At 48.6% G+C, this 22,764-nt stretch overlaps 1 protein-coding gene across 2 annotated transcripts; it reads right to left on the reverse strand.

The window, feature by feature from the left end:
- Positions 1 to 183: 183 nt before the first annotated feature.
- On the reverse strand, positions 184 to 16,836 carry Mrps18a (mitochondrial ribosomal protein S18A). Of its 2 annotated transcripts, XM_038343884.1 has the most exons (7): positions 16,708 to 16,817; positions 10,366 to 10,397; positions 6,874 to 6,946; positions 6,681 to 6,788; positions 3,478 to 3,601; positions 3,229 to 3,298; positions 184 to 584 (listed from the first exon to the last, which is right to left on the reverse strand). In XM_038343884.1, exons 3-7 carry the CDS (start codon positions 6,913 to 6,915, stop codon positions 440 to 442), a joined length of 489 nt encoding a protein of 162 aa, XP_038199812.1. In that variant the 5' UTR covers positions 6,916 to 6,946; positions 10,366 to 10,397; positions 16,708 to 16,817; the 3' UTR covers positions 184 to 439. The 2 variants fall into 2 exon arrangements, with proteins under 2 accessions (XP_038199812.1, XP_038199810.1); XM_038343882.1 differs by lacking the exon at positions 6,874 to 6,946 and having other exon boundaries at positions 16,708 to 16,836.
- Positions 16,837 to 22,764: the final 5,928 nt, after the last annotated feature.

Here is a 22,764-nt window from a genome sequence, read left to right on the forward strand (position 1 = left end):
AGAAGGGATGGTCAGGTGTCTGCTACTTGTGGGTTAGGTCCCCACTAGAGTGTGATGCCTATTGGCAGAGGATGGGCACCTGTCGGTGCACATGGACCCACTCCAGCCGCCGACAGGGCCATCCAGAGATGAGCAGCTTCGCATTCTGAAGTGTGCCCACACTTCTAAGCAGTGACCACCGGGGACGCCGAGAGCCTGCTTTATTTCCTTTCTTTGCGTAAGGCTCCTGCCCTTGCACAGACCCCAGCCCAAGCTAGTCAGAAGACCACAGGCCACTTCCTGCCTGCCCCGGCTCCCAACACCATGGCTGGGCAGATCCAAGGAACAGAAGTTAGTCCTGAAGTCCCCATGCTGTGTGTGGAGGGCAGTGGTTCTGGTGAGAGGGGTAACTGCATCATCTGGAAGGTTCTAGTCAGGATATTCAGCAGCGCAGCTCCCATTAATGCATCAGCTTCAAAGGCCTTCTGGAGTAGCGGACATTGTCTTTCAGGAGTGGTGACCCCACAGCCATACCCACCTTATCCCAACGGTGGCCTTTTTTATAGATGGGCTTGACAGAGCTGGGAGCCCAGCGAGTCAGGTAGCTGTAGAGGGAACACAAGGAGGTTGGCATGCTGGGACAGAAGAGCAGGGCACTAAACCCTGGGGCTGGGCTGTAGCAGCTGCGCTGTCTTTCACCAGTTTTCCCTTCTCAAAGGGCGAAGGATTCTCCTGGAGAAACTGCTGTTTATAAGTGAACGGGCTCCTGCTGTTTCAAGTGTGTGGTCAGGGTCAGTCAGGGTCAGGAGCCCAGGCCCCGCTCCCTTCATCTTTCTAAGCTGCCAGTGTCATCTACTGAGGGAGAAGGCCATGGAAGAGGCTGCTTGGACAACAGCTCTCTGGCCTGACACAGGGAAGGATAAAGGCGGAAGAACCCTGCCACTCTTCCCCAGCTGGCTGCTCTAGACGCCCCAGCCTCCAGGGAACTCCTCAGGGTACCACACTGGTGCAGGACTCCACCCGTCATCCAGTCTGACAGAGAAGAACATAGAGGGTGCAATCCCAGCCCAGCGGGTTCCTGTAAGTGGGAGAGGCAGGGAAAGATGGCGGCCACCCATGGTCCTCTGGCCTCCTTTGGGGATAGCCTGGGCCCGGACTGTTCCTGGAAAAGTGGCTCACAGCACCAAGATTGGGGTTTACTCTGTTCATAATGAAACCTGGCTCCTGACCAGAAAGACCCATCCTTTATCCTTAAAGTTCAGCCACAAAGGCCAGGGGTCCTCCTTGTGTTCTATGTGAGGTTGAGGCTTGCCCTGGCCTCCTCCAGAGACCGTGTCAAGTAAAAGCTTAATTTAAAAACTAGTATTCCTGGCAGAAATTAAATGTATTTTTTTGGCTGAAATCTTTGGCTGAAAGAAGGACTGCTGACTCATGCATGCCTTCCACTGTGCTGCTCTGAACCCTGGTCTTCAGCTGACGGCCTATGTAGGACCCGGTGTGTGCTGCCTGCACAGGGGCTGCTCTCTCACCAGTGGTTCCAGAACAGCGGGTCGGCCCAGCATGGGCTCCCTCACCACCAGTTGGCCCTTGTCCCAGGAGGGAGAGGTAAGGATGGGGGTCTGACAGTGGCCCCTGAAAAAGGGTGTTCAGCAGGACTCCAGAATACCCCAGCTGACCAGACTCTCCAGAGCCGTCCTCCACAGCTAGCCTTGGGCCTGATACCTGTGCCACATGGGGCAGCCAGCTGACGGGGAGGCTAGGTGGCATCCAGTCAGCCCTCTGTGAACACCTCAGCTCTTTCCAAATTACTCCCTTTACATCCCTTCTGAGCTGAGCAAGGAGGGCTGGCCTGGACCCCAGTGCACAGGAGAGCGGGAACGGGAAGACCATCCCCTCTGCTGGAGAAGGTACTGCTGCACTAGGGTGCTGAGGACATGGGGAGTGAGCGGGCCTTGAGTACAGACTAGGGACCTTTGGGTGCAATCACAGCACCCCTTGTACAGGGATGAGTGCCTCCTGAGCCAGGACTTCCCCTCCCCCAGGACGGCCTTTTGCAACTCAAGAGCCCCCACACATCATCAATCCCGTGTCACACTAAAGGACACCGGATGTAAGGGAGGAGCCTGGCCCAGCTTCAAAGGCCCGAGGGCAGGATGCATTGTGTCCTCAGGCTTGCTGCTGTCTCTTAAAAGCCAGGGTGGGGGTGGGCTCAACCCCTGAGCGGACCAGAGCGTGCCCTGCTCCTTGGGGCTGCTGGCAGGGAGCCCAGCTCTGCAGGATCTAGGACTGGGGGAGTCAAGGCACAAGGAAGCAAGCCTACATTACCCTACCTCACACCCTCCACCTAGCAACCTGGCTCCCCGCATCCACCCGAGATGGTAGGGATCTCTGCAAAGATATGTGGGGGCTTCGGAGTCTCGTTCTGCCTTAGTCACCTTGCAGAGCATCTGCGTTCTCACGATCAACAGAGGCAGCTTGACACACGAGAGGTAGGAAAGGCCGCTGGGGGCATAAGAACTACGAAATCAATTCTACAGACCCAGCTCTTCTCTCAACAAGGGGATATTATAGATTTAATTGTCTGTCAGGGTGACATCAGGAGAGAGGATCCTGCAACAGGATAGCTGTCTGAATGTTAGCTGAGAATCTGCTCTCACTCCAGAGGGGCTTGCCTACCCTGCTGCTGTTGGAGGGCTGACTTCATCTCTTCCTCCTAAGACCTCAGAACGGCTTAAGATGCCAAGGAAGTTGTACAGGCTGTTAGTTCCAGGGAGCACGGGTGACTGAGCCTATATGCAGGCTTCCTTGGTGCAATGCCGTGTACAGTGGCCCTATCCCAGACAGTCCTCCATGGCCAAGGCCTTGCTCTGCCCTGTGATGACCCTAGTGTTGGAGAGAGTTGGGATACTGAAATTTGTAGTAGTGGTCTGACAGCCCAAGAGCAATGCAGTGATGTCATCAACGGGATTAACATATTCTAATGCCCAACCAGTAGCCTCCTTGTCAAGGCCAAGGTCCTCTAGGACAGAAAAGAGAGAGTAGGCCTGAGAGGGAGGTGGTAGATAGCATACAGTATGGCATGGTGGTGAAGATGTGGGTGTGTACTCGGGCTGGCTGGGAATGGAGCAGACAGCCAAGGAACACTTTGGTTCTCCTGGGCTGCTGTGAGAACCACGGGGCAAGCTCCCCAGAATGCGTGAGATCCATGGGCCCAGAGTGCTTAGGTCGATTGTGTTCATGTTTCCTTACCGGTTGAGTTTGGGTTTACTCTTTGATAAGGACCCTTCTGGAAGCCGTGGCCTGTGATCCGGGAGAAGACCTGAGTGGAAGAACACACAAAGGGTCAGCCTCCACAGTTCTGAAAGGGCCGGGGTAAAGACCATGGGAGTGGGGAGCAGGGGACACAGGGGGTGGGGGAACATAGAATCACTATTCTGCTCATCACCTCTCTTCCAGCTGTGACAGTCCCCACCACCCCTTAGTCCTGGGTACTCTGACCTGCTCGGTGAGCCATCTTTACACACTCCTCGATCTTTCGGTGTTCTTCCAGGCACAAGCCTGTGACACTCCGGGGCAGCATGCCTCCATGTGGCCGGATGAACTGACTGAGCAACAGCACATCCTAGTGAAAACCAAAAATTGGAATGTGGGTCAGCTGGTTTAACCAGGACTATTGGCTCTGCAGGGGTCCCAGCAGGACAACTCAATAGGATTTTTCTATTACCCATTACCAACAAAAGGGCTCCCAAGCACCTCCCCCAAAATCTTCTGACATATTAGGTGAGACCAGAAATGCTCCAGTGAGTGTTTATCACCAGTCTTTCTTGGTAGTAAAATGTCTGGTAGTCTGTCAGGGAGTTGTGGTGCTCAGGAGGCAGAGACAGGCAGATCTCTGAGTTAGAGGTCAGCCTAGTCTATAGAGTGAGTTCTAGGACAGCCAGGGTTACACAGAGAAATCCTGTCTCAAAACAAACAAACAAACAAACAAACAAACAAACAAACTCCCAAATAAATAAATGAAGTGTCCAGCGGTCACTTCTATCTGCTGGGATGGACCATGGAAAGCATTTCCGTGTGAGGCACTGCTGTTCCACCTCAGCTGCACAATCTGGATGCCCAGGTGATGTGCACACAGACGGCTGCCCTGCCTGCTGTGCACGCTCAGGTGCTAAACGGGCTGTGAAGGTCAGTTCAGATTTCCCAAGTCCAGATGGGAACGGGTCCTTGGACCTAACAAGCTATGTGGGACTGAGTCTAGCAAAAAGGACAAACTGGGGCTAGAGAGATGGCTCAGTGGTTAAGAGGACTGGCTGCTCATCCAGAGGTCCTAAGTTCAATTCCCAGCAACCACATGGTGGTTCACAACCATCTGTAATGAGATCTGGGATCTGGTGCCCTCACCTGGCCTGTAGGCATACATGCAGGCAGAACACTGCATACATAATAAATAAATAAATCTTTAAAAAAGGAAAAAGGACAAACGTAAAAAAACCAAAACAAAACAAAAAAAAACCCTCTCCCAAAATGGCTCAAAGGGTTAAATAACACTTTTCCCTACCAGGGCCCAATGCCAGCCTTTGTCCGTTTACTAAATTGTTGCCTTGGTTGCCTTGCTGTATGACTCTGCAAATTTATTTTAATCACTGGACAGCTCCTGGGGACCCCAGGTTCCAAACTCTCAGCCCAGCACTCTGCGGAAGCAGCTGTAATGGACTGGCTTGCATCCTCGGCACCCTCATGTCAGGCCGCCATGCCAGCTGACAGCAGCACACAGCGTGGACCAACAGTGCTCCAAGTGGAAAGGAGAAAAAGAAAAAACTTTAGCCTTTACCTTGGAGAAGATTAGATTTCTTCTCTTGGAAAAACAGTCAAATCCATTTCCTAGAAATGGCCAGTTGTGGCTACCTGAGTGGGGCAGGTGTGGGGTTCACCTTCTTACTGCAGCTGGGATTACGAGCATACCTGTATATTCACTGACATCCACGAGACAAGGAGCTCAGAACAGCCTTCTGCTGTATTCTGGGCACTTATTTTCTGAGGACCCAGAGCAGGGTGAGAGCCCCGCCCCCACGCCCGGGGATGGAGTGAAGCCAAGGTTCCCAGTACAGGAGATTAGTTGGGTCACTCTGTTCAGAGCTTCCTGCACTTATCATCTGAGCAGGATCTCTGGCCTTAGCCACCCTGTGCCTCAGAGGGGAACTGAGACAACACACAGGTCAAACTGGCCCAGAGCCTGAATTACCTGAACCCTAAGCAGAGTGCTCACGTCACAGAGAACTCTGAAGAACAAGTGTGGGCATCCAGGACTGGGTCCCATCTTCTCTGCAAGGTAGTAGTTAGCACAGCATGGGCTCTGCCTGGCTTCTTGGATTTGGATCCCAGCTCTGATACTTAGTGTGGAAGGATTGTGGCAAGTTTATTAACTTTCCTCAATGCAAAGCAAGGATGAAGTCCCCACTTCAGGGGGTTAAATAGAAATCTAAGAGCCGGTAAGATGGCTCAGACAGTAAAGGTACTTGCTAGGCCTGACTATCTGAGATTGATCTCCAGGATCCTCATGCAGGAAGAAGAAAACTGACCTCTATGCATATGCTGTGGCATCTGTTCCTTCATACAGACACAAATTACTCCAAAAACAGACTTAGGTGATGCTGGGCAGTGGTGACACATACCTTTAATCCCAGCACTCAGGGGGCAGAGGCAGGAGGATCTATAAGGCCAGCCTGGTCTACAGAGTGAGTTCTAGGATAGCCAGGGCTGCAAAGAAAACCCTGTCTTGAAAAACAAAATACAACAACAACAACAAAAAACTAAGTGAGTCAAATAAAGCCTGTGACTGCTCAGGACATGGTCCACTGGAGCATGCTGCCTACTGCTGGGTACGTTCACGATTGTTTCCTGTCCCAGACAGAAGCAGCTGCTCTGGAAAAGGGACAGCAATTGGGTGGTCTGGAGCTGCACTTTGGAGACTAAAATGTGCCTGTAGATCATACTGTGAACCATCTTGTTACCTAAGGGGAAAGGAGAGCCAAATCTACCCCCATGAGACCTACTCCTGCCCTTCTGAACCAGGCCATGAACTCAGTGGCTTCCAGCTCCGCAGCCTGTAAGAACTTGAAAAATGCCCAAGCTGAGCGGGTCTGTTTGAGGCTGAGTTATAGAAGCAATGATTTACCTTAAAAAAATGTATGTGTGTAAGTGGCTTGCCTGCATGCATATATGCACACTGCATGTTTACTCGGTATCCTTGGGGGACACGAGGGCACTGGATACTCTGGAACTGGCTGAGCTGCCACTTGGGTGCTAGGAGCTGAACTAAGGTCTGTTGCAAGAGCAGCAAATGCTCTTAACTGCAGAACTGTCTCTCCAGCCCCATATTTCTTGTTTCTTTAAATTTTTATTTTTTAAGATTATTTTATGCATATAGGTATTTTGGCTGCATGTATGTATGCATACCATGTGCATGCAGTGCCTGTGGAGGCCAGAAGAGGGGGCTGGCTCCTCTGGAACTTGATAAATACTGCTTTCACCCAACATGTGGGTGCTGGGAGCTGAACCCCTGTCCTCTAGAAAAACAGATAATGCTCGTAACCAAAGCCCCTTAGTCTAGCACAGTCAGCGCTGACAGCCACTGGACAAAGCTCCACTGTCTTTGGTGGCCATGTGAAATGTGCGTGCAGGGTGGCGGCCTTCATACTCACCTCATAGCTATACTTGTGCTTCAGGTTCCAACGGCAGATGGGGCACTGGCCTGAGGGGTTAGGGGGATTTGGAGTTGCCTTGGGAGTTTCTGTGATTCGGCCTTCAATCTAAGAGGGAGAGAAAAAAAGCCAGTGAGAGCCTGGGCCAGGCATGCAGGTCTTTAACTCTGCATGAACGCCAACCAAAGCTTACTTCTGGGGGTCTCATGGCAGCAACGAACAGGTCTGCTTGCATGGAGATTGTCTGTAGCTGCTATATGCTGGACCTTGGACACAGGGATGCGGTTTGGCGGTCAGACAAGTGATGCATACCTGTAATCCCAGCAGTGGATGGCAGAGGCAGGAAAACTAGAAGTTCAAGGCTAGCCTGGGCTACACAGTATTAAGTTCCAAGCCAGCAGGGGTTGTATGGTTAAGACTCTTGCTTCAAAAAACAGACAAATGGCAATGATGACATCAGACAGACATACACACTGGTAGCGAGAGCAGTGGTTCTCAACCTTCCTAACACTAAGAACCTTTAATACAGTGACCCCCAACCATAAAATTATGTTCACTGTTTCTTCATAACTAATTTTGCTACTGTTATGAAGTGCAATGTAAATATCTGCGTTTTCCCATGGTTTTTGGGGGTGTGTGTGTGGCCCAGTTTGGGAACTGCTCAACTAGAGGGAAGAGTTTGTCCTATCAACTGAATGCCATCTTTCTTCCCTCAACAAACCACAATAAAACACCTGAACCCTAGGCTTCCTCCCTGCCTCTGGGAAAGGTGACACAAGCACTTGTTAAAAGTTCCAAATGGAGCCGGGCGGCGGTGGCGCACGCCTTTAATCCCAGCACTCGGGAGGCAGAGGCAGGAGGATCTCTGAGTTCGAGGCCAGCCTGGTCTACAAGAGCTAGTTCCAGGACAGGCTCTAGAAACTACAGGGAAACCCTGTCTCGAAAAACCAAAAAAAAAAAAAAAAAAAGTTCCAAATGGGAGTTGGAGAGAGGGCTCTGCAGTTAAGAGACTTGCCGCTCCTGAGGAGGACTGGGCTTCAGTCTTCGAGCACTCCAGTTCCAGGGCAACCTGCGGCCCTCTCCTGGCCTCCAGGGGTCCCTGCATGCACATGTACACATACAACTAGACATATTACAAAGTTCCAAATGGCATAAAGATGCACTATCCAAGGAAAGCTTCCACCCGCTCTACGTTATCTGCGGAGAGCACTATTTCCAGCTATGTTCCAGGAACAAAGCCGTATCTATGCTAGCAGTTTCCAACAAGAGGTGATGTTTTCCCATCAGGCCACGTCTGGGGACATTTCTGATTGGACAACTGGGGAAAGGGGTATGATGGGTATCTAGCAAGGATGCACAGGGAAGCCCTTACAACAAAGAATGCCAGCCAGTGCTGCAGCTGAGAAACCCTGGGAATAGCCAGACAAGTGGGTGTCTGTGTGCGCTGCTCCTCTCTCCCTCTGCAAACAGAAAGCACGGGCAGAGGAACACAATATACGCCCTCCTCTAAAACAAACCAGGATCCCACTAGGTAGACTTAGGTGGCTTGGATCCTGTTATAGAGACCGGGCTGGCCTCACATTTGCAGTGACCCTCTTGCCTTTGCTTCCTGAGTTCAGGGAATATGGTTCTCTTTACTTCTATCATTTTGAATAACAGCCTGCAAACACCCGGCAGAGGTCACGTGACACGACTGTACCCTGAGATCCAGCCTTGGAATGGCTAAGTGTACTAAAGCAGCAATTTGGGAGTCAGCTCCAATTGCAGAGGAGCTTAGCAGGCCTCGTTGAGGCTGAGTCTAAGAGCATGGCTAGGCTCAGTAGCCCTGTCCCTTGGACTGAGAAAGGCTACAAGTTCTGCTCAGTTATACCGGGCACCACTATCTGCCCCACCCCACTTCTACCATGGCAACCCCAAACATGACAGAGAAAATCTGTAGGTGCATGGGAGGCCTCCGGGGCCCCAGGAGAGCACCCGCATTCATCAGCTCACTGCTATTCAGCCGGTTCTGCACTAAGAGTAGCTCGCACGTCAGCTTCTCTAACTCCTACAACTCAGTGCGGCAGGCGGCAGATCTGATTTTGGAGAAGACACACCCACAGTCAGTAAGAGTCACAGTGTCTCTCCATGCTCCCTCTACAAAGAGCCTCATATGACAAACTTAAAAAGTAAGATGTGGCCAGCACCATGAGCTGGGACGTAAGCCTTCAACTCTGAATGTCCAACACATTAGCTTCTCTTAGAGACACTGTCATTGATGGTGAACTAGGTGGTTCTGAAGTCTGAAGACGACAGATGACAGACAGCCAGGCATGGTCTGCCATAGTCTTCACGGGAAAATGGAAACAGCAATCAGAAGAATAACGTGCATTCTGATGGGCTAGAAAAAATGCTGGGCCCAGGACAACAGCTGCATTAGCAGGATATGCAGTGGCAGGGAACTCTCTTAGCATTGAGCACTCTGTACTCAGAAAAGCAGAAGCAAGAAAGTCTGATGTCAGGTCAGGCTGGGTGTGGTGGTGCACACCTTTAATCCCAGCATTCAGGAGGCAGAGGCAGGCAGATCTCTGTGAGTCTGAAGTCAGCCTGGTCTACAAAGTGAGTTTCAGGACAGTCAGGGCTACATAGAGACCCCGTCTCAAAATACAAAACCAAAAAAGTTCGATGGCACCCTTTTCTTCAGCATGGAGTCTACAGGGTGAATGTGTTCTGTCATTTGAGAGCCCAGGCTCGCCTTGCACTCACTATGTAACTGAGGATGGCCTTTAGCTTCTGATCCTTCAAGAACTGGGATCACAGGTATGCACAATCATGCCCAGATTGTTTTAGGTTTTAATCAGAAAATTGGAGAGATGCCCAAAGCGGAGTTCCCTAAAAAGTTAAGAGTCAGGTGGAGGCTAACCAGTGGAAAGGACAAGGGGGTATTCTGGGAGAAGAATGAGTGGATTTCTCCTGGGGATAAGACTGCCTTGGGGAGGCCTATAGTTGGCTGACTGCCAGAGAGGTTAAGCCCCTGGTTGACATGGAAGTTCCTGAGCCTTCTGGGAGCTCTGCAAGGTGGCTGAGAATTTCTTGGAGGCATAGAAGCCCATGTGAAAACAAGGTTGTCTTTTAAGGATTATAGGATAATCTAGACCCCATGACTGACTCCCCAAGGGAGGTGAGATGGGCCCAGCAAGGGAAAGTGGAGCATGGGTGAAAGAATCGTTCCAGTTTCCTTACCAGGGCGCCTGCAGTGAGGTTAGGCTCTAGGGACCGTCACCTCCTAACGTCTCACTTACGGGTACACTTTCTAGACAGAAAGCAAGGATCAGAAGTCCAGACCCTGGCTCTGGGCCAACTAACTCTGGTTCTGTAGGCCTGCAATGCTGCCTTAGTTTCCCCTTTGGGAAACTAATTTATCACCTGCCAGAAAACTTATTAGCAAAGTCCTCTGAGACTTTGTCATACAAAAGGTCACTTTAATCAAGTAACAGATACCTCAGTACAGGCACAATGACTGTTCTTGATTAACCACACTAAGGCACACAGCCCAAAAAATAGTAGACTTCAGGATTTATGGTCTCAGAGGGAGCAGATCCTGGAGCCAGGAGTCCAGATTGGGCCTCTTTCCCTCCCTCAGAGGAGCAGCCAGGCGGCTCCGAGCGTTAAGGAGGTCGTGAGTGGCCAACGCGGCGATACTTACTACAGTTGTCTTCCCTTCTTGGATCTCCACCACTACAGAGATAAAGGGGAAAAATTAGGTCAGCCATTTAATAAGGAACAGGGAGTTTCAAATAACAGCTCAAATGCTACACAGGCAGAGGAGAGGAGTCTTCAGTCTGCACTCTCCCACGGTCCCTGCCTGGGACAAAAAGCGGGCAAGGTTCACCCTCAAGTGCCAAGGCTCTATGCCCTCGAGGCTGGCTGCAGGCAAGGCTGGGATGCTCAGGCTACAGCGTCTCTCTGGAATTAAGGGTTTCCATATTAGTTTTTGCCCTTTGAAGCAGAGATTCATCTTGATCCTGTCTAGAAGAATTGGCAAACTCAACAGCTGTGGCAGGAAAACTGCTATGTGTTTGAGGACAGCCTGGGCTACAAAGTAAGATTCTTACACATGTCCCTTTACAGACTGAATCAGACCAAAGTGGCCTCTGACTTTGAAGGGTTTGCAATTTACAGCACAGCTTTCTGTGCTCCAGTGGTAGCTTTTCAATGAGACAAAGCCAATCCCAAAATGTATCCTGAGACTCCTGTGTCAAGACTGCATGAAACTGGCTGTGAGGGAAATATTCTCTGCTCCATCCTTCTTCACCTCTCCCCGAAGGGTCATGTTCTGTTATCATCCCAGAGAGCGGAATGGAAGAGGGAACCATCAGGAGCCTGAAGACAGTAGGGTCAGCAGGGCTTAGGGGAAACTGTTCCACACAGAGGGCAATCCAGGGCCTATCGATGCCTGAGGTGGGCAGGGGAGAAGTGGAGGCAAGACCATCAGCTGCACACATCTGTCAGGCTACACACAGTACCCATTCACCTAATTAGGTATTGAATGACAAGGCCAATGGTGATGGAAGCTGCCAGCTCACACACAGCAACTGTCCTTGGAGCATCTCCCATGTTCCTGGCTTGTTTAGAGAGAGAGCCACAGCTGCTAACAAGGAACTGGTACACAGCAAATGCTCAATAAATGCTAGGTTTAAGAAGTGAAATAATCACCAATGTCTCCTTCCAACCGTTAACTGCTACAATAGGGAGCTTGAGCCCACACAATCTGCAAACCGTCTCTCCAGATATTAAGACCCTATTTAAACAGTAGTTTGGCTACCACAGTTTAGTTTTACTTAGCTTTGGCTAACACAAGAAATAATATAAAATAGAAAAGCGCCTAAGGTCCTTGACTTTGAGAATTCAGTGGGAGCTAAAGATCTCTCCCTAGGAAAAATATCCACCTGAGAATACACAATTGGCCATGGGTTGCAGGAGGCTGTGGGGTATGTGTTACACACCTGGCTATTCCTCAGAGGTGGAAGGGAGTATATTTCTTTTTCTTCTTTTTACCTACCATATTTTCTAAAGTAAACATACATTGCTTCTTCAAAAACATAATATAAACAACAAAGAGAGAGGGCCTAGGGAAAAAGGCACCACTAACCCAGCCAGAGCCATGTCAGCATCTGTGGCCACTGCGTTCTGTGACCGACACCTAATTGGACACAGACTGCCTAGAATTACTCCTCATTTGTTTTCTGGGCAAACCATTCATAAAGAATCATTACTCCAAAGCAACCAATCGGAGAGCCCTCCACGTCCAACTCCAGACACACACAAGTGAAACAATGACCAGAAAAACCCAGAGGCTGTCTTCAGAGAACACTCTAGCCACTAATCAGAACAAACTAGGCTCCTTGTGTAAAAGAAACTGCGTCACCTCACACACGGTTCTACTTGTCCAGAACGGAGCCCAGCCCATGAACGGGATGTGGTGAGACCCAACCTGGTTGTCAGCCTAGAAGGCAGCACAGCTGCAGAGGGAAGGTCACCACGATGTCCACTGCAGAATGGCCCACACAGGGGGACCAGTCCAGCTACCCTAGAAATTGTACTACTACGCAAAAAAAAAAAAAAAAAAAAAAAATTGGGGGAGGGAAAGAAGGTAACTAAATGGGAGCAACACCAGGTAGGGGGTAAATTTCTGAGAAGTTTCAGGAAACAAAAGCACGGACACATTCTCAACCATGGAGTCAGCACCAGGACAATGGGCTGAAACACAAAGAGCATAAACATGTGGTTTCCTTCTTGGTCCAAGCTCTTGGGCCCTACCCACGAGGTAAACAAGTCTAACAAAACACACATCACTCTCGGCAAAGACCCAAAGCCTGAAGTCATCCCACTGGCCCCTGGAAAAGAGATCAAAGCCCATGGCAAGCTCCACAGTTCACAAGCTCTCCCACAGCAACCTCGAGCCAGCCAGTGTCTTTCTAGAAGCCAGTGGGTAAAACAATAGGCAGATGCTTATCTAAGAGAGATGAACTGTCAAACCAAAGGAATGACCCAAGGAACTCACAGGAGGCATAGATTGATCAGGGTGGTGAGTTAGTGCAGGGGAAGGCGGCTGACTGGGGCCTGGAGAGCCCCCTTCAGCAGATTTTAAGCTTCTGCAAAGAGGAGATAGGAATCAAAAATAGTATTGATTTTCAGTGTGCATAGAAAAACATGGCAAAACCAAACAAAACCTGAGATCCAGTTGTCCCTAGTCTCCTCTCCATTTAAGAGAAGTGGTGGTAGGCAAGAGAAGCTGGACTAAGGTTCAGAGACCAAAAGAAAACTTACTAGGAAAAAAAATGCAACCACGCCTGCATCCTGAGATAGGCCAGCATCAAGTAGGCCACCAGACATGACGCTGTTTTCTGAGGAGAACGAAGCCTGCCGCCTCTCAAGCGAGGCAGCACGTGCACCTAGAATCAGGAAGGGGGCGGCAGCCTGGCTCTACTTCCTGGGCAGAGGAACAGCAGAAGAGTAAGGCACAGTCTTTGCCCTGGAGGAGGAAGTAGAGCAAGGATGGGAACGTCACCGTCACCGTAATAAAGCCCATGTCTCATAAAGAGGTCCTCTGAGTACTTCAGTAAATACTCCTAGGAGGGAGTCCAAGATGACTGGGTTATAACAGCCTGGAGCAAGCAGCGATGTGGTGAGACTGCAATGGCCGCAGAAGCCTTTGATGGACACATAAACACAGGCAGACACAGCGACCCTGCTGCATAAAGGCTCGCCTGTTTAGGAGAGGAGGGAGGGAGATGAATGATGGAGGAGGCGGGGCCCCGCAGCAGTGAGTGGCCCAAGAAGCCAAGGCCTCAAGGATCTGTGGAGACTGAGCTCTGGGCAGCGTTGAGGGAGGGCTGGAAGGCAGCCCTCTGCCTCAGCAGTCACAATGAGGGCCTGTGCTTCAGGTCGCTGCCTGTTTCTTAAGCGCCATCTCCTTCAGTTCACCTTGCATCGCTTAGTTGATGGTCTCTGGTTGCCTCCCCGTTCCTGTCCTGGAATTCCTGATGAAATGTCCCTCTTGCCCTGGGCTTCAGTCTCACTGCTACCTAGGACTTTCCCCACTGGCAGGACGCTGAAACCTTAACCCCCACTTGTTCCCTCCTCTCAAAGCTCCTTGATGTGGGATTACTCAGCATATCAGACAGCCCTTCTTAGCTCTCAGTGTTTCAGTATGCTCTATGCCGTAAGGTCACAGCTGGTAACTCACTGCTCACAGTTTCTTGTCGTGCTGTCATTTCCTGACCTTAGAATTCACAGAGATCCACCTGCCTCTGCCTGTTTCCTAAACGCCAGGATTAAAGGTGTACATCTTGGCCCTCGTGCCAAACTTCAGACCAGGCTGTCTCAGCATCAGTACTACTGACATTTGGGCCAGTTGGTTCTCTGTTGTGGAGTTGACATGTTGTGTTGTAAGACATTTAATAGCATCCCTACCCACTCACCAGGTGCTGGTATTACCAGCTGTGACAACCAAAAAGGTTTCTAGACACTGCTAGAAATGTCTAGCCACTGGGGGTGGGAGAAAGGGAATGGATGATCACCACTGACTGAGAAACAATGCATTAGACTAGAAACTTATAGCAATGACACCACTGCTCAGTCCTCAGGAAGGTTCTTTTCTTCTCGAGTCCAAGTCTCATGAATTTTTGCTTCAGTTATATAGTTTATCTTTGAAAAGCAAGATGATTGAATATTTTCAACCAGAGAATAAGCTTGTTTGTCACAACTTTAAATTTTACATGTACATATTCGAGTGACAAGTATACTAGCTAGTTCAATGACAGTCAGCTGTATATGGCGTACCAAAGGGAAGAATAATGGATGATTCCAAAGAAAATAAAACATGACAGGGCTTTCACGTAAAAGCACATCAATTCAACTTAATATTCAGCCTTGAGACCGGGCTGTCTAAACAGTGGCTCACAGACAGAAGAGTTACCAACCAAGCATTTGTAATGACGACTCCAAATACTGATTATATAGTTCACCATTCCACAAACTTTCCAGTTAAGAAAATTTCTTGCTGGGTGTGTTAGTACATGACGGTGATACCAGCACTTGGGAGGCAGAGGCAGGGAGACTGCCAGAAGCTGGAGGCCAGCTTGGTCTACCTAGAAAGTTAAAGCCACCCAACGCTAATTAACAAAACTTTGTCTGAAACAACAAGTTTTTTTTCTTTTTAAAATTCTGCCTCGCGTATTTTAGAATTTTTAAATTTTTAAATATTTAAATATTTATTTATTTATTATGTATACAATATTCTGTATACAATATTCTGTCTGTGCGTATGCCTGCAGGCCAGAAGAGGGCACCAGACCCCATTACAGATGGTTGTGAGCCACCATGTGGTCGCTGGGAATTGAACTCAGGACCTTTGGAAGAGCAGGCAATGCTCTTAACCTCTGAGCCATCTCTCCAGCCCAACAAGTTTCTTATGTGAAATCTCAAATACTCTAGTTTTAAATCAACTAATCATACAAGATACTACATATCAAAAAAAGGAAAGAAAACTACATATCATAGAAACTACGAATCATACAAGAAACCCTCTTGATTTATTTCTTCTCTATCTTTTCAAAGATAAAACTACATAACCGTAGAAAAAAAAACACCCCAAAATACAAAAAACAACACAGTAAAGAACTAGTCAAAGCCGCGGATGGTGGCACATGCCTCTAAACCACACACAAGAAAGAGCCAGAGGTGGGTGGATGTCCATGAGTTTAAGGGCAGCCTGGTCTACATAACGAGTTCCAGGTCAGCCAAAGCAATATAGTGAGATTCTGTCTCAAAAATAAAAATAATTTTCTTTTGTTTGTTTCTTGGTTGAGAAAGGACTTTTTGGTGTGTAGCCCTGGCTGCCTCTGCCTCCCAAGAACTGGGATTAAAGGCGTGCGCCACTAGGCCCTTATCTGCCACTCTTAATAAAATTACTGTTGGAAACAAAAGAGACCTCCTCTAAGTTGTGCATACTTGTTTATGCCTGTTAGCCACATGACTGGGGAGGCTAAGGCCTCTTCTTTGACTCGGTGGCTCTTTTTTTCCTGGCTTCCTCCAACAATAATGATTATTCTTTCCAATTGGCTAATTCTCAACTCCGACGGATATTCACTGGTTGGCCAACACTGCGCTAGAATTTAAAAAACAAGCCCCTTGTCCATCATTTCTTTTAGCACAACACTAATCCATTCCTGCTTCCCACAGAACAACAAAAGAAGACTATCCCGAAAGACCTTTTCACTCCGCCAGATTCCAGGCCTTCAGGAGCCTGTTCAGGGAGCATCCTCTTTATGAAAACTTCCAACTGCCTTTGCTATTTCCGGTAACAGAATCTTCCTGGGCTCTTTCATGCAAACGGATGACTTTCATTATGGGGGACGTAGACATAGCTCATCAGAATCCAAGCTTCACAGAAAGGCTGTGCTTTCTTCTCCTTTCACAGCCTGACTCACAGCGCTGGGACTTCAGTATCCTTTCAGCCGATGAAAAAGTAGCTCGGGTTACTTTTCCAGGTTTAATATTAATGAAATGCAGAACTAAAATTTAGCACTTGCTTCTGTCTTAGTTGTTCAATTGCCTTCGCACCTTGGCTGCCATCTCTCAAGATTAGTAGCCTAGACAAAAACAGCCACCACCTAATATCATTTTCGGAGGGGACATTGAAAAGGGAGGCTTTGGGGATACGGTTTAAGGAGAGGGCGATTTGGAAATTATGAGAGAATTAGCAGTCGGCCCTTTATAGCTTTTCTGAACTCTCAGAAAATCTTGTCTTTGATCTCTAAATCTTTGAAATCTAAATCTCTCAGTCCTCATTTACTCCCGGAGGACACTAAAACCGGGAGATGAAGCAACAGCCCAGGGTCTGGAAGAGCTTTTAAGCGTCCCGTGGAGCCCAGCACCCCCGAGGTTTGAGAGCCGTGCAAAGAGGGAGTGCCACGCCGGGGTTGACGGAAGTCTGTTATATGGCTGTCTCGAGTTCTAGAGGTCGCTGGGTCCTGAGACTCACCTTCTCTCAACCCGCGAGCTGGAAGCCATAGCCAGCCGGTCGTGGCGGGACCTCCCAGGAACCCGTGAAGCTGCCTTCCGAACCCAGATACCAGAGCCCTGAGGGCCGCCATCTTGGGAACACACCTGACCTCGTGTGCACTTCCGCTTCCGGAGCGGGGAGTACGCCGCCGCCGGGCGGCGAGCGGGTTTCTCGTGGTTTCTGTTTCTAGCACCTGTCGGGATTTGGTGAGGAGACGCGCGCGGCTTTGTGCGGAGCAGATCCTCCAACTCTGTATGCCAGAACCTAGTCTTCAAAGCTGCCTGTTAGTCTCCCTTAGTAAATTACACACCACACCGATTCTTTTTTTTTTTTTTTTTTTTTTGGTTTTTCAAGACAGGGTTTCTCTGCAGCTTTGGAGCCTGTCCTGGAACTAGCTCTTGTAGACCAGGCTGGTCTCGAACTCACAGAGATCCTCCTGCCTCTGCCTCCCGAGTGCTGGGATTAAAGGCGTGCGCCACCACCGCCCGGCCACACCGATTCTTTAGGGTTGTTTTTTTTCCCCTTCCTGCTTGTGGATGTTAAGCTTTTGTGAGGAACAGAATGAAATGGTAATGAACTCTGGCTCTGGGAGCAACAGACCTGGAACAGAATTGACGACCTTCCTTCCCATCTGCCAATCTTCGTTGCTTTATTTCCTGTTCAGCACTTGGCGCCATCTATCCTCTGCCTATTTTTTGGCTACCTGGTAAATGGTTTGTTAGAGTTTACTTCAAACTTCATTGGCTATGCTCGTTCTCGGCAACATCTGTTTTAGTGTTCCACACAGTTGCAGTCTCCCCACAGGACTGTAAATTAAGCCATAAACATTGTTGCCAGGCATGATGATGCATGCCTTTAATCTCAGTACTAGGGAGGCTGAGGTAGGTGGATCTCTGTGAGTTGGAGGCCAACCTGGTCTACATAGTGGGTTCCAGGACAGAATTACACGGTGAGACCCTGTATTGAAACAAAACAAAACAAAAAGACAGAAACATTGCAATTGCAATTTTTGTTGCCTCTCAAGACTACATCTCTTAGCACAGTGCTTGGTGTCTAATAACAGGTAATAATGGTACAATGTATACTTGTCAGTGGATAAGTAGAATCTGTTTTATAAAATAGCTTGTTGCAAAGATTAGATAAAATAAATCATTCGTGCTCAATATAAACTACTTAATAGGACAATTAGGGAAATGGATCTTTTCACAAGCTTGGTGTATTTTCTTTATAAGAAAAGTTAAAATGGGCTGGAGAGATGGCTCAGAGGTTAAGAGCACTGACTGCTCTTCTGGGGTCCTGAGTTCAATTCCCAGCAACTACATGATGGCTCACACTCATCTATAATGAGATCTGGTGCCCAGAACACTGTATACATAATAAATAAATCTTTTTTAAAAAAGTTAAAATACCAAGCCGGGCGGTGGTGGCGCACGCCTTTAATCCCAGCACTCGGGAGGCAGAGGCAGGCGAATCTCTGAGTTCGAGGCCAGCCTGGTTTACAAGAGCTAGTTCCAGGACAGACTCTAGAAACTACAGGGAAACCTTGTCTCGAAAAAAAAAAAAAAAAAGTTAAAATACCAAAAAAAAAAAAATTGTCTGATTTTCCCACTTTCAGATTTTCAGGATGTTTCCCCTGAGAAAGAAAAATTATTGACCCCTCAAGTATTCCTTTTGATGGTAAGGTTCCTCCCCCCACACTTTATCCAGTGTAAGCCTCAAAGGAGTGAGGGTGTTGCTAGTTATCTTATTCTGGTACTCTGGTGAGAGAAACTAGGTCTACTGAAAGACACAGTAAGTTCTCTGATGATAGGAGAGAAAGGGCCTGTTGTTTGGTTGGTACTGGCATCCTGCTGGGCTAGGTGGATACAACCAAAGCTGCGTGAGGAGCTTTGGAGCATCACTGTTAGGATGCTCTCTGCCGACACAAATAATTCCAATCAGACCAAATTAGACCGAATAAAAGATGCCCATGTTTAACGCAGCACTCCTGGGTGGTTCTGGGAAAGCATGGCAAGGGGAAGAGAGAGAAGGGGAGACCACACGGAACCCAGAGACTATGTGTTCATTCTCTGGGGGCAGTTTAAGTAGCCTGTGGGAGTCATCTTGACCTTTTCTGGGGAGGGGTTACCATTTGGTGGGCCTTCTTGATCTTTCCTGGGGAGGGGTCATTGCTTGGCGGGCTTTCTCAGAGGTGAATCTTGGACTAAGGCAACTCCCAGGGGAGGGGGCTTGAAATGGAACTTTCTGCCCAACATTCCAAAATGGGTGTCAGGGGCTAGGGTGAGACCCCTGACTATAATATTCCAGACTCTTTGTATAAAGGGGTGTTAGGGAGCTGGGGTGATGCTTTCAACCAAACAATCACTATATATAGGAAGAACAGGAGAAATAATATATTGAGCAAAGGCAAATGCAGGGAAGCAATCTGAAAGGTCAGTTAAGGTGGGATTGATTGACACATGGATTAGAAGCAGGTTTCTGTGATGGAGGAGGGTCATCTGTCTATGTGTTACTTTCATTGGTTAATAAAGAAACTGCCTTGGCCCTTTAATAGGACAGAAAATTAGGTAGGCGGAGTAGGCAGAACAGAATTGTGGGAGAAAGAAAGCAGAGTCAGGCAGACGCCTCAAGCAGTCACCATGCCTCTCCTCTCCGAGATGGACACAGGTTAAGATCTCTCCTGGTAAGCCACCCCTCGTGGTGCTACACAGATTACTAAATATGGGTTAAAGCAAGATGTGAGAATTAGCCAATAAGAGGCTGAAACTAATGGGCCAGGCAGTGTTTAAAAGAATATAATTTGTGTGTTGTTATTTTGGGGTATAAGCTAGCCAGGCGGCTGGGGGCGAGACGAAAAGCAGGCTTGCCCGCCGCTCCTTCTACATTTCTGTGGGTGCACTTCTAGGTGTTCCAGTCAAGCAAGATCAGGATAGCCTTGACTCACTCTAGCTTCCAACTTTCTCCTGTATAAATGAGCCACATCTCCCGTTTTAGCCGCATTTCTTGTTTTCTTATTCACTTCCAACTTCTGGGTGCTGAGCAGAGACCAGGGCAGTAGCAGAGCCCCACCTGACACTTGTGGGCATAGTGAACTAAGGCATTTGGGTGCCAGCCCTTTCCACGTTATGTTTTCTAACTTACTGTAATCAACATATTTTGGGGTGCTGGAGAGATGGACCAGTGGTTAAGATTCCTGGCTTCTCCTTTAGAGGATTAGGGTTTGGGTCTCAGCACACATTATGGCAGCTCCCACCCTTCTGTGACTCTAGTCCCAGGGGATCTGATGACTTCTTGTCATAAGTGTGGTGCACATTCTTACGTGCAAGCAGTCACACTCATAAAATAAAAACAATCCCTTTCTGTTCTGCCCAGGGAGGGGACCCTATGTGTCATTCTTAATTACTGTTGTAACTTAAAGGGAAACTTCTCCCAATATCTGGAGCCCTTGATAACCTGCAGGTGGAAGAGGATGGTGTCTTCCAGCTCATTGTAGCAGGAACTGGTTTAGGTGGCACCAAGTTTGACTTTGGATAGAACAGCACACCCACAAAAGGAACAATGATGGATCTGTATCCTAAGCCTGAGCAGGACCTGGGAAATGCTGCTGCTGGCCGCTCAGCATTGTTGTTTATGTCAGCATCATCTCCTCCAGGAACACTGGCCAGCAAGCTGTGCTGCTGTTTGCTGCTGCCACTGGAGCCACTCCAGCTGCTGGCCGCTTCACTCCTGGGACCTTTACTAATTAGATCCAAGCAGCCTTCAGGGAGGTGATGAATCCAAGGCTGACCACCAGGCCCTGGCAGAAGTGTCTTATGTCAGCCTGTTTACTATTGCTCTGTCTATACAGATTCTCCTCTACCTTATGTGGGTGTTGTGAGTGTTAGATTATTAAAAGGCAGCTGTAGAGAGACAGAATGTAGAAAGGAAGGAAGGCTTGCTCTGATCATAGGTGAACCATGTTTATTCCTGGTGAGGGAGCACTTTGTTATCCACATGCGTGGATGGCCAAAAGGCCTACAGAGGAAGATGGGATGCAGCCCCTTATAGGGGTGGAAATGACTTCCACAGTACGAAAGGGAAGCTGGGAAGTGCAGTCTTTCAGCAGGAAGCTATCACTCCTAACTCTGAGAGGCTATAAAAAACACAGGACAGCCGGGCGGTGGTGGCGCACGCCTTTAATCCCAGCACTCGGGAGGCAGAGGCAGGCGGATCTCTGTGAGTTCGAGACCAGCCTGGTCTACAAGAGCTAGTTCCAGGACAGGCTTTAAAGCCGCGGAGAAACCCTGTCTCGAAAAACCAAAAAAAAAAAAAAAACAAAAAAAAACACAGGACAGGGACATTATAGCTGTTTTTGCTGAGGAGGGTCTTTGTTAGAGGGGGTAGTTTTGAGTCCATTGAAGGGGGGGTCTTCTAGTCATGTGGCAGGGGAGAGTCTTAACATGATCAGCTTTGATGGATCAGGTGATTGCCATCTTATATTCCTGGGACATCTGGAAAGTAATTGTTAGAGGGCTGTAAGCAGCTGGTTTGGTTACAGAGCAACACCAAGAGATTTCCCGGGAAGGTTGAGGGATGGGGAGGAACAGAGGCGAGGGGATATTGACACAGAGTTGATTCAGGGTGACAGTGACTAGTCCCATTGCCTGGACTGTTGGACCAAAACGAGCTAGCAGAGGTAACAGGGAGCTACAGAGCATGAAAGGAAGGAGACAGGAGAAAATAGAGGGCTAATATAAATAACTGTATCCAGCTCAGGGGGAAAGGAATGAAGTCCCTTTAGCCTGTTTCTTCACGGCATCCAAAAGGCCTTTCTGCAGATGTATTGAGAACACATGGAGCTGTTGTAGGCTGAGAGCATTGGGAGAGCTTGCGTGAGATGTTTTGTTCGGGCAGGGTTAAGTTGTATAAGTGAAACAATTTTATTTTATTTATTTTTTTGGGGGAGGGGTTTCGAGACAGGGTTTCTCTGCAGCTTTAGAGCCTGTCCTGGAGCTAGCTCTTGTAGACCAGGCTGGTCTCGAACTCACAGAGATCCGCCTACCTCTGCCTCCCGAGTGCAGGGATTAAAGGCATGCGCCACCACTGCCTGGCTCTCCTTTTATATTTTTTTGTTTTGTTTTTAGCATGTATGTCTATGTATCACATGCATGCCAGGCACCCACAGAGACCAGAAGGCTGCACTGGATCCCGTCACATTGGAGTAACTAAGTCCTCTGGAAGAGCAGTCAGTACTCTTAATTGATGAGGAGAATAAGGAGGAAGGACGGCAGTGCTGCGGCCGTCGTGGGGTCCAGCTGGTCCTGAGGGACGTCCAGCTCATCTGAGCCGTGAGCCAGAGAGCTGCATTGATGCAAAAGAGGCTCCGGTCCAGCTGTTTCAGTCCTCTGTCCCTGAAACGATGTTCAGAATGGCAAGAAGACAGATGAGTTAGATGGCCCCTGGCCATTAGCCCCGTCAGAGGCCACCTGAATGCTTTTAGGTGCTTAGGGACGTTGGTCTCTCGGTGACTGTTTTGAGGTCGACAGAAGGGTAATGAGGGGAGCAGCAGTTGGAGTTCCTCAGAGGAGGGTCTGTCCTAGGGGCCGTGATAAAACCGAATAGTTGTCAAAGATCCAGAACAGAAGCCAGGAGGGAATGACTACAGCTTAGTGTGGAGCGTTAAGAGACGAAGAGGAAAACTCTCACACCGAGAACACTCACAGGAGCACACTGTAACTGGACACCCGGCAGGACCGTGTTCTGTGGAAGGATAAGGTGCCTGTAGTTAGCTGTTCGTTACCTCAGACTCCTGCATGCAGAACAAGCTCCTGAAACTTTGTAAAGAAGTCAGCTAATGACAGCCTCTAAGGACAAACCTGACAGAATGTGGCTCAGTGCTACTCCTTGCTTTCACATCTGATAAACTTTGTATACTTATTTCAAATAGTAACAACACCAGCTATTATTTCATGAGCAAAAACAGAGTATCCCAAGGAAAACTAGATTTCTGGTTAGAAACAATTTGTTGAGACAATTTTTTTTTAAACTTGGGACTAT

This window comes from Arvicola amphibius, chromosome 9, assembly GCF_903992535.2.
Source record: "Arvicola amphibius chromosome 9, mArvAmp1.2, whole genome shotgun sequence".
Taxonomy (NCBI): domain Eukaryota; kingdom Metazoa; phylum Chordata; class Mammalia; order Rodentia; family Cricetidae; genus Arvicola; species Arvicola amphibius.